The 11,862-nt window shown below is 40.9% G+C and overlaps 1 protein-coding gene across 1 annotated transcript in view; it reads left to right on the plus strand.

Annotated features, from left to right (window-relative positions):
- Window positions 1–11,862, plus strand: part of PCSK2 (proprotein convertase subtilisin/kexin type 2) — a 495,543-nt gene that overhangs the window by 349,897 nt on the left and 133,784 nt on the right. Inside the window, exon 7 of the mRNA XM_007955378.2 lies at window positions 8,317–8,405. Coding sequence (XP_007953569.1) covers window positions 8,317–8,405 — 89 coding nt within the window. The remainder of the gene's footprint in view (window positions 1–8,316; window positions 8,406–11,862) is intronic.

An 11,862-nucleotide genomic window follows, 5' to 3' on the forward strand; every position in this document is an offset into this window, starting at 1 on the left:
CCACTTTTGTATCCTTCCCTTCAAAGCTCAGGGGTCCAAGATCATCTTCTGTGTCTGTGTTAATTGGTTTCCCTTTTCTTTGTTGAAGAGGGTCTGTGCAGTCCTTCTGCCTAGTCTGCCATCTTGCCGGAACTCTCTGCTGGCAAGCTTTTAAGACCCCAGGAACTATGCAACAATCTAGGAGGTAGAACAGAAGCGATAAACATGTTATTAAGCCAATGAACTGAGATGTCCCATGAAACTATGACCATAAACCTCAGAACCAAGGAACCAAATTCCATGAAGTGTTTGGTTGTACATTAGCAGCCTCAGCACCTACTCTTTTGTTTTGTTTTGTTTTGTTTTTGTCATATTTGTAAATATATCTATCACGTTTGCCAACTCAATTTTTTACAACCTGTTCACGGCACTTACATTATTCAGCTATCCTTAATCAATGAGATTTTTCCATCATAGTAAACCAAAACTCAGTACTTTCAAAGTAATGCCCCTCTCAGCTCCCCCTCTGTTCCTCCCATGGTAACCACTAATAAACTTTAGTCTCTATACATTTGCCATTTCTTGTCTTTTCATATAAGTGAGGTCATACAATATTTGTTCCTTGGTGACTGACTTATTCCTCTCAGCATAATGTCTTCAATCTCCATCCATATTGTAGCATGTATCAGGAATTCATTTCTATAACAGGTTGATTAGTTTTCCATTATATATGTACCACATTTAGTTTATCCATTCATCCACTGATGGGCATTTAGGTTGTTTCCACTATTTGGCTATTATGAATTTTCTGTAATGAACATTGCTGTACAATTATGTATCATTTCATTTCCTCCTTCTTCAAAAAAATTTATAAAGTAGTATCTAATAATATTGTAGGAGCTCTGGTAGCATAGTGCCTAAGGCACTTGACTGCTAACCGAAAGGCTGATGGTTCAAACCCACCAGCCACTCCTCAGAAAAAAAGGTTGGGCAATCTACTTCCATAGTGATACCACCTTGGAAACCCAAGAAGGGGTCACTATGAGTCAGGTGTGACTCGATGGCACATAACAACAACAACAATAATATTGTGGAACCATTTAGTAAGAATAAAATTAAAATGCAGATGTTTACTTGTGTTTTACTGACTGTGTAAGAGATTGTGTGCATCATAACGAACTATGGATAACATTGAGAAGAATGGGAATTCCAGAACACTTAATTGTGCTCATGAGGAGCCTGTACATAGATGAGGAGGCTGTTGTTTGAACAGAACAAGGGGATGCTGCATGCTTTAAAATCAGGAAGGGAGTGTGTCAGGGTTGTATCCTTTAACCATATTTATTCAATCTGTATGCTAAGCAAATCATCCAAGAAGCTGGACCATATGAAGAAGAGTGTGGCATCAGGGTTGGAAGAAGACTCATTAACAACTTGTGATATGCAGACAACACAACTTCACTCGATGAAAGTGAAGATGACTTGAAGGACTTACTGATGAAGATTAAAGACTACAGTCTGCAGTATGGATTACATCTCAACATAAAGAAAATAAAAATCCTCACAACTGGATCAAAAAGCAGCATCATCATAAATGGAGAAAAGATTGAAGTTGTAAAAGATTTTATATTAGTTGTTTCCACAATGAACACCAGTGGAAGCAACAGTCAAGAAATCAGACAACATATTGCACTGGGAAAATCTGCTGCAAAAGACCTCTTTAAAGTGCTGGAGAGCAAAGATGTCTCTTTGAAAACTAAGCTGCATCGAGCCATGGTATTTTCAATCACCTCATATGCCCATGAGAGCTGGACAATGAATAAGGAAGACCAAAGAAGAAATGATACTTTTGAGTTGTGGTGTTGACAAAGAAAGCTGAGAGTACCATGGGCTACCAGAAGAACTAACAGCTCTGTCTTGGAAGAAATGCAGCCAGAATGTTCCTTGGAAGCAAGAATAGCCAGACTTTGTCTCACCTACTTTGGTTATGTTGTCAAAAGGAACTATTCCCTGGAGAAGAATATTATTCTTGGTAAAGAGGAGGGTCAGCGGAAAGGGGGAAGGCCCTCAATGAGATAGATTGCCACAGTGGCTGCAATGATGAGCTCAGGTGTAGCAAGGATTGTGAGGCTGGCACAGGACTGGTCAGCATTTTGTTCTGTTGTATGTAGGGTCCCTATGAGTCAGAGCTGACTTGATGGTACCTATAAACAAGAACAAAAGCTTAGGTTATTCTAGCAGTTATTTGAAAAAAAAAAAAAGAAATCAACTCCAAAACCTTAGTCATTTACACAATAGAAGTTTATTTATCATTTATCTATTTACCATTTAATTACCAGTAGCCAGAAATAGGTGATAGGTAAGAGTTATTGTAAAGAGCAGGGGTTTGGCCTGGGTTTGAATTCAGGCTCTGCTTCCTATTAGGGAATTTATTTAATATGTCTACATCTCTATTTCCTTATCTTTAAAATGAGGATAATAGGTTGTTATGAGATGGGGTTGCCGAGAGTGTGAATTGGCTCAATGGCAACATGTTCAGTTTCTTTCTTTCTTTCTTTCTTTTTTTAATTAAGATAATATATGTAGTAACACTCCCATGACAATGTCCAGTTATAATAGGTATCAATAAGCCAGTCTGATACACCTTATAAAATGCCTCAAACATCATACATACACACCATCCAAAAGTACAAACATGTAGTACATAAAACCATATGCTTTTGGCTGGAAAAGGCAAGAGAAATGACCAAACCATTTAGTGAGAGACAAGCATGGGCAGGTAAAAGGTATGCCTGGGCTCTGACTAGTTTGAGTTAGCTGCCATCAAGTCAGCTCCCTGTACAACAGAACAAATTGTTGGCCAGTCCTATGCCATCTTCACGATTGTTGGTATGCTCCAGTCCACTGCTGTTCCACTATGTATTTTGAGTGCCTTCTACCCTAGGAATTCATCTTCCAGCATTATATCGAGCAATATTCTGTGATAATCTAAAGAGTTTTTACTGGTTAATTTTTAGAAACTGATCACCAGACCTTTCTTTCTAATCTGTCTTAGTCTAGAAGTGCCACTGAAACCTGTCTGCCAGCTGTGATCCTGATGGTATTTGAAATACCAGTAGCAGAGCTTCTAGTATCATTGTTGTTGTTGTTATGTTGTTATGTGCGGTTAAGTTGGACCCGACTCATAGCGACCCCTCCTTGCGTTTCTGAGGCAGCATCACTACGGAAGTAGATTGCCCCATCTTCCTTCCGAGGAGTGACTGGTGGGTTTGAACCGCCAGCCTCCAGGTTAGCAGTCAAGTGCCATAGGTACTATGCTACCAGAGCCCCCTCTAGTATCATTGTTGTTGTTGTTGTTATGTGCCGTCGAGTCAGCCCCGACTCATAGCGACCCCTCCTTGGGTTTCCGAGGCAGTATCACTACGGAAGTAGGATTGCCCAACCTTCCTTCCGAGGAGTGGCTGGTGGGTTTGAACCGCCAGCCGTCTGGTTAGCAGGCAAGTGTCTTAGCCACTATGCTACCAGAGCTCCATCTAGTATCATAGCAATACGCAAATCACCCCGATATGACAAACTGACAGATGGAGAGTGGGACTCTGACCAGGACCTGCCAGACTGGCTGACTCTGGAGTTCACAGGGTTAGGGGCAGATTCTCAGGTTTTCAGTAGCCATTGCAAGTTGCTTCAGGGGAGCCTCCCTTCAGTCTCCAGAAACTTGAACCCAAACCCTGCACATGTAAACCATGGTGTTATCCCTTTAGCCTTATTTATCCATTGTATCAGTTATCTGTTGACACAAAAATGTTGCTTAACAAACCACCCCAGAACTTAGCAGCTGAAAACAGTAAGCATTGATTATTGTTTATCAGTCAGTTGACTAGATCTGCTGATCTGTCCAAGCTCTGCTTATCTTCACTGATCCAAAGCCATGCCACATGCATCCACAGTTTGCTGGCAGGTTGGCTGAGGTTCGTGGGTTTAGATTGGCCTCACTTACATGTCTGGGGTGTGAATGGCTGTTGGCTAAAGTGACAGACATGACTGGGTTGTGTGTCTTTCATCATCCAGTAAGCTATCCTGGGCTTTTCACATGAGGACCAAGCAAGGTTTCAAGACCTCTTGAGGCCAAGGCTAATCACTATTGCCACATTTGGCTAAAGCACATAACAAGGCCAGCCCAGATTCAAGGCACAGAGAAATAAATGTCACTTCTTCATGGGAGTGTGAAGTGAGAAATAGAAAATTTCATTACCAAGGACAAAGACACTGAAAAGGGGGGTGAATTGTGGACATTTTTGCAATGCAACTCACTCCTCTACTCCCTGCCACCTGCCTTCCATTTACCTTTAGCTGAACAAGCAGCAGAGATTCCTCCCTCACCTCCTATCACTATTTCCCCTTCTGACTTACTGGAAGTTCTTTTATATGTGACCAAGTAGAAATGGATTCAGAAAGATTTTCCTGACAATCAGAGTAGCAAGTCTCTTCTTGAGACAATGAGAAAGGCTGCCAATAGGAGAGAGGGGGAAAGCATTTGCCTACGAAGGTCAGGTTTATGAAAAGCCATGATGTCATGAAAAATTTTAGGGAATTCTCATTAGTTGCTTATAATTGATTCATTAATTATAATATAATTTAGCAAAAGGAGTTCTGGTGATGCAGTGATTAAGGCATTCAGCTGCTAACCAAAAGGCGGGCAATTTGAACCCATCACCCAATCCATAGGAGAAAGATGAAGTAGTCTGCTTCCTTAAGGATGTACGACCTTGGAAACTCTGTAGGGCAGTTCTACTCTGTCTTACAGAGTCACTATGAGTTGAAATCAACTCAATATCAGTGGATTTGGTTTGGTAACTTAGCAATTAAGTGTTTCATCCCTTAGTTCCTCTGGAAAGTCCAATGACATTCATTTCCCCCACTTAAAGGCCAAAATTAAGGTTCTGGAAGCATTATTTAATTATTTATCATTATCCTTCATTTCTTCAAGCCATTTCACATGCACTTTCCCACCACTCTTTCTTAAGCAGTTTGGAGACAGAAATGGGCTTATTGCCTAATTGCAAAGATGGTAGAAGGTTTGGGAATTGAGCCTTGGTGTCAGACCTGGCCCAGCCATTTTCTTTCCATGTGCCTTTGAGCAAGTAGCTTGCCTCTCTAAGATTCAGCTTTGATATCTCTGAAACAGAAGAAGCATTGTCTGTTCACAGCTTTCTTGTGAGGATTAAAGGGCATAAGGCAAGCAAAGCTCCAATCACTGTACCTGGTAATGGAAAATCTGCCCAATAAATGGCAGACTTCTCTTTTTCCTCATAGCTCATCAGTCACTTAAAGCAGGGTTCTGCACCTCACAGGACCAATTAGTACATGTGTATCTTCACAGATATTGGTTTTAGAAAGGATATCTTGCCGGGGCTGATAATGAAATAATAAGGAAATTAGTGCTTAGCTGAATTAGACATGGGGTTGATTTCTAAACTTTTATTAAATAGTTATTTGTTCAGCATGAATTAACAGCAAGCAAGGCAGCCAAATTTTATCAGGATCCATTATAGTTCCATTTTTAAATGCATATGTGCATATATTAAATATATATATATGTTGTTGTTGTTGTTGTTGTTAGGTACTGTCGAGTTGGCCCCGACTCATAGCAACCCTATATATATATATATATATACTTTATATAGGGAGCTCTGGTAGCATAGTGCCTAAGACATTTGACTGCTAACCAGAAGGCTGGCAGTTCAAACCCACCAGCCACTCCTCAGAACTCAGAAGAAAGGTTGGGCTATCTACTTTCGTAGTGATACTACCTTGGAAACCCAAGGAGGGGTCAATATGAGTCAGGTCCGACTCCATGGCACATAACAACAACAATATACTTTATAGAGATATGTATTTTATATAAGTATATATTTAAATATGTAATATATGCATCTATTATATGTAAGTATATATTATGTAAATATGTAGGTATGTATTTATAAATATATATAAGTGTATTGTTGTTAGCTGCCATTGATTTGGCCCCAACTCGTAGTGACCCCATGTACATTGAGATTGGTTCTTTGTGATCCATAGGGTTTTTCATTGGTTGAGTTTTGGGAAGTAGACCTCCAGGCTTTAGTCCTAGTCTGTCTTGGTCTGGAAGCTCTGCTGAAGCCTGTTGAGCATCATAGCAACACACAAGCCACCACAGAAGATGAGTGATGGCTGCACATGAGGTGAATGAATTGTCCAGGGGTCTAACCTGGGTCTCCTGCATGGAAAGCAAGAATTCTACCGCTGAACCACCACTGCCCCCTCATACATAAGTGTATATAAGAACACATATGTTTGAAAACAAACATTTAAAATATGTATATATAAATCAATATAATTTATTTTTTTATATTCCCATGTGTGTGCATGTATGCAGTATTTTATGTGCATTATTTTTAGCTTTTGGAATAAGAAGATAGCTACAACCACATCCATGACAAAGTAGCCATCTAGTTAAACCATAATGAAGCATCTTCTCAAAAATTTCAAATGTGGTATACAGAGAACTTCAAGACAACTAAACAATGGTTTGTTCAGCACTTTAAGTTTTCCATGGACTTTTAACACAGGAACCCAACCTCTGCAGCAACTATGAGGTTAATTTGTATATAATATACAGATTTCAACCATGTTTCAAAGGGAATTTTAAGCCCATGAAATGTAGAGCTTTTATGGAGGAAGCAGGATTGACTTTCACTCACATAGAGAAAGAAAAACATAGAACTTTTGTTTTCATTTCTTAAATGTGATCTTTTTTTTTTTCCCCCCAGAGTGGCAGCAATAGCTTTCAAACCCACCAGCCACTCCTTGGAAGGAGGGTTGAGAAATCTACTTCCGTAGTGATAACACCTTGGAAACCCAAGGAGGGGTCGCTATGAGTTGGATCTGACTCCACAGCAGTGTGTTTGGTTCGGTTTTTTGTTTATTGCTGCTTAATGAGCCACCTCAAAATTCAGTGGTTTAAAAAGGAACAGACACTGATTTGTTCATGAGCCTGTCATTTGGACAAAGCTTAACAGGTGCAACTTGTCTCTATTCTGCATGCTGTTGACCAGGTGATTGGGCTGGGTCTGGGAGATGCAGGGTGTCCTCCCTCACACTGAGGTCTGGTGCCTTATCTCAGGTAGTAAGAACAGCTGGAGGATATGGCACCTCTCCACATTCATGTTCTGTCCATGTCTACAAGACTCTTCTCACTCATAGGCTAGCCCAAGTTCCTTTACACAGCACCTAGGTCCCTGGGGAATTAAAGCAGAACCAGACAGGCCTCTTATGAATTTGTCTAGTATCTTTCTGCTGTGTCCTATTGATCAAAGCAAGTTAGAAGGGCAGGCCAATTCAAGGGAAGGGAAAATATGTACAAGGAAGAAGGAACTGTTTGGACCTTCTGACATGAAGGAGAGGAGAGCTAGCAAAGGAGAAAATTAATAAAATTATTGATCTATTACAAGAGTCTGTTGCAGAGAACATTCTATTACATGAGTCCTAAGAAGGACTTGCTCAGAATTGTAAGGTTGACAAGCCTTGGAAAGATCATCTAATGCCTGAGGTTCTTTGCGAACATATTCTTTCCTCTACCTGGAAAAAGGTGGGAATCTATTGTATTCAATACATCCTCAAATGAAATTATGATCCAAAAGAATAAATAACCATTATTCCATTATTGATAAGAAGCATTACACCCCAAAGTACTGAACCAACTTTGAAAATAAGCACCAACCTATGATGCCAGGACTTTAAACAAATAAGAGCAGTTTCTAACAAAGACAAATCTCTCTTACATGTTTAATTTTCACAGGAAACCTGTAACTATATTTTCTGCAGGAAGATATTTGGAATTTTAAGTAAAGATCAAATCTCAAGGTTCATATTCTGAAAAGTCTTTTTGGTTAGAAGCAACCCAAGGTCAAGAGGGCAGCTAGGGGGGAAAGAAACAGAAAGATGGGATATGTAGAAGGGAAACCAGAGTAAATTGGGGGGGGGGGGCATGTGCTGGCTCATTGCTAGCTGAACTATTGCAAATAACCAAATTTCTTCCAGTTGCTACAATCTAAAAGTTTTCCTCCATATTCCGTATGTAGTGCTCACTTCCTTGGCTGCTAACCAAAAGTTTGGAGGTTCAAACCCCTCAGAAGTTCCTCAAAAGAAAAGCCTGGCAATCTTCTGAAAACCCTGTGGAGCATAGTTCTACACATGGGATCTCTAAGAGTCAAGTCAACTTGATGGCAACTGGTTTAAAGAACTGACTCCAAATTCTTTTGACATTGTATACACAACTTGACTTTATTTTTTCCACAGCCATGGGACCCGATGTGCAGGGGAAGTGTCTGCTGCAGCCAACAACAATATCTGTGGAGTCGGGGTAGCATACAACTCCAAGGTTGCAGGTAAGCTATCTGTGCTAGTTAAGGTTGTGTGTCAACTTAGCTGGATCATGATTTTCAGTGGTTTAGCAGTTATGATATAGTCATCTCCCATGATGACATCTGATATAATATAATCACCTCCTTGAGGAGATCTGCTATGAGCATCCAATCAGTTGAAAGAGAGTTTCCTTGTGGGTGTTGCCTGTTTCCAATATATATGGACATCCTGGCAAAGATCTCTGCTTTTTGCTCCATCTGGATCCTGCACCTAGCTTATCATCATCTGACCTCCGGTTCCTGGATTTGAGCCAGTGGCCTGCCATATTGTCTACTGATCTTGGGATTGTTGTCTTCACAGCATGTGAACTTACATCCTTCCATCTTACCTGCCAATCTTGGATTCATCAGTCTGTGAAATCAGTAGCCTGTTGTACTGCCTGCTGATCTTGGGTTTGTCAGCCCCTGTAGCTCCATGAGTCAGGAGAAGCCTCCAGCTTGACAACTTACTCATGGTCTTGGGACTTGCAAGCCTCTACAACTGTGTGTGTGTGTACCATTCCCTTTAGATAAATTTATATATGTTTTGCTGGTTTTGCTTCTCTAGAAAACGTGGCCTAAGACACTGTCCTAGGCCAAACTGCAGGTTTCATGACCCAGAAGGCCACATCTGCTGGTCTCCAGCCTCACTAGGGCCCAGGAAAATTCTCACTGGGATAGAAGAGCAGGGACTCTTAGATTTACAAGAGTGAATTTCTTTTTCTTTTTTGATCTGTACAATAATATCAATAATTATTTTATTTTTAAAATTGAATTTAAATACATAAAATTGCACAAATCATAAGCACATGGCTCAATTAATTTTCACAAAAATTATCAGAACCCAGATTAAGAAACAAAACATAACCAGTATACCAAAATCCACTCTCATGTCCCCTCCCAATTACTACCCATCTATAAAAGAAGAACCATTATCCTGTTTTCTAACAGTAAAAAATGTGTTGTTGCCAGTCTTTGAAGTTTTTATACATGGAATTGTACAGAATGTACTTTTATGTCACTACCAATAACTTTTTAATGAGACTCATATATAAGATCATGTAATATTTGTAACATTGGTTTACAAATTATTTGTAAACATGCTTCACAATGCTTTGTACAATACATCTCATCTTTGAGGAGATATTTTCCAGCTATAACTTCTTTTTAAGTTTAATCGTGTATGATATTCAACAATTTCCTCTTTATAGGGGCTTCAGACATGGGGGTGGAAAGTCATTGGAAATTCAGAAATACACACCTTCCAAAGAAAAAAGTTTTTAAACTTTCAACAAAGTGCATAAGAATGGAGTGACACCTGATTCATTCCAAATTTTCCATCAAATTTTTCTTAAATTATTCAGGGTGAGTCATTCAACCTTACTTTTCTTTTTTTATAACAGTCTTGATATTTTTTCCCTAGAGATGTAATGGAACCATAAACATACTTTGTGTTGACACTTGCATCTCCAGAGACTTAAAGAAAGCAAGAGTAACCTATACAGACCAGCCATTCACATCTTTCAACTCTGCTTGCTTAGAGGCTTGCCTGCACTGAGTGCCAAATTGCACAAAAGAATACATCTGGAAGGTTCTACAATGAAAATAAACCAGGTTCCTCCCCCATGGTTTTCAGCTCCTTTTACTTGGTGTACAACCAAAATGCTGGCATTAAAATGTCAGGAGTCATTATGGGCTCAGGAGAAAGAATATCACTTAATATTTTATATGCCAGGCTCCTACTTGTGATAGTATCTGGAACTTAGTCCTACAGGTGACCTTCTAAGAAACCATAGAAAGACCCTTTAAAATTCTTCCACACAAAGGCAAGAAGGCTGTGAAGTTTCCTCACCATCTCCCACCCTTTGTTGGTTTGGGGTGGCTCTTGGGCCATTAACACCTGGCATAATCAGTCAGCCTCTGCTTGGCCTGAGCAGAATTCCCTAGACCAGAGAACACCCCCACCAAAGAAACATGGCAATGGTGCTTGGGTGGCCAGAGGATGGGCAGGGCCACCACACCTGCCACACTGCTAACTGCCCTCCAAGAAAAGCTCCCAAATCTCAAAAACTGAGTGAATACACCCTGATACTTCACAGCAAACCTTTGAGGTTAAGAAAATGAGGAATAGTCCATTTGGGATGCATGCCCTGGACACAGAGAGTGTGAGCAAGGGAACTCCTTTCTCTCTTTTACACTATCTTAGCTCCAGCCTTCCTCTTCCCTAACCACTCATGCTGGCTCTGTTTAAGGATGCAGAAAGCTCTCATCCTAGCCCCATGATCTTTAGGACATCCAGTGTTGTCCTGGCTTCCCTGGAAGTTCTGTAGAGTTACTCAAGAAGTGGCACCAAAAGCAGTTTCAGGTTCCTACACATTACAAATTTAAGAGGTATATTTTGTTACTTCTGATTGGCAATTCCAAAACTTGGCTGCTTTTAAATCACTCACTAAATATGAGCCACACACACAACCACTCCCTTCCAGAGAGTCCTTTCCAGAACGTTCTGAGGGGAGGTCTACTGGGAAATCTACTTCTGTAAAGATTTACCACCTCAGACACCCAAAGGTGGTCTCTATGAGTCAAAATCCACTGGATGTCAGTGAGTTTGGTTTGGTTTTGGTTCAGAGCACCACCTGGTGGTCATTCCAATCACTGCTAGTCTCTGGAAGTCTCAAGGTGTTGGGTTATAGGTTAAGAAAGTGCTGGTCTCTCTTCAAAAAAAAGAAGGCTAAAGGCAGGCAGGAAGATGACGTCTTACCTGTAGCCCACATATTAGTTCCCTCTAGCATCTTAGTGTCTGAAAAACTAGGTGCAGCAATGTGAAGTGGGGATTCTGGTGCTCTGAACAGCTCATTAAGTCAGAGTATGCCAAACTCAGCAGAGTAGGATTAGAAAGGAGGGGGAGGCAGTGTAATCACCAGGAAAGAATGAAAATAGACAAACCTACCCTGCAGAAAACTGACCTGATGGTGAGATGGGGCATTGGAGGACTCCCTGGGGCAGTGGAGAGAATGCACCAGATGACCTGTAGCCACTCCATGGATCTACCTTCAGCACCCCCTTTTATCGGTAAACTTGGGACCACTGGGAGGGAGCAGAGACCCCTCTGGTTCCAGGTGCTGCTGAATTGGGAGCAGAGAGGGAAACATGCAGCAAGTGGGCAGGGTCTGGGATGAATTTGTGGTGCAGATCAGGATAGCTATTCCAGGACAGCTTTTTGGCAAGGAGGGGCCTGGAGTATGAGGTTTTTGTGGCTTTCTGAGCCTGGTGGAACGTGGCAGCTCCCTAACTGGGATCTTTGCCAAACTTGAGCTACAGGCCTGTGAGTAACAGTATAACATCATCATTAGCAGAGAAGAGTGTTCAGCCAGGGGGCAGTTTAAGCATAGGCACTGAAACAAGGCGGGCTTGTGCTTACTCACTGATCTGCACTGAACAC

This window comes from Orycteropus afer, unplaced genomic scaffold (assembly GCF_000298275.1).
Source record: "Orycteropus afer afer isolate SDZICR_OR568_19922 unplaced genomic scaffold, OryAfe1.0 scaffold00500, whole genome shotgun sequence".
NCBI classification, from domain to species: domain Eukaryota; kingdom Metazoa; phylum Chordata; class Mammalia; order Tubulidentata; family Orycteropodidae; genus Orycteropus; species Orycteropus afer.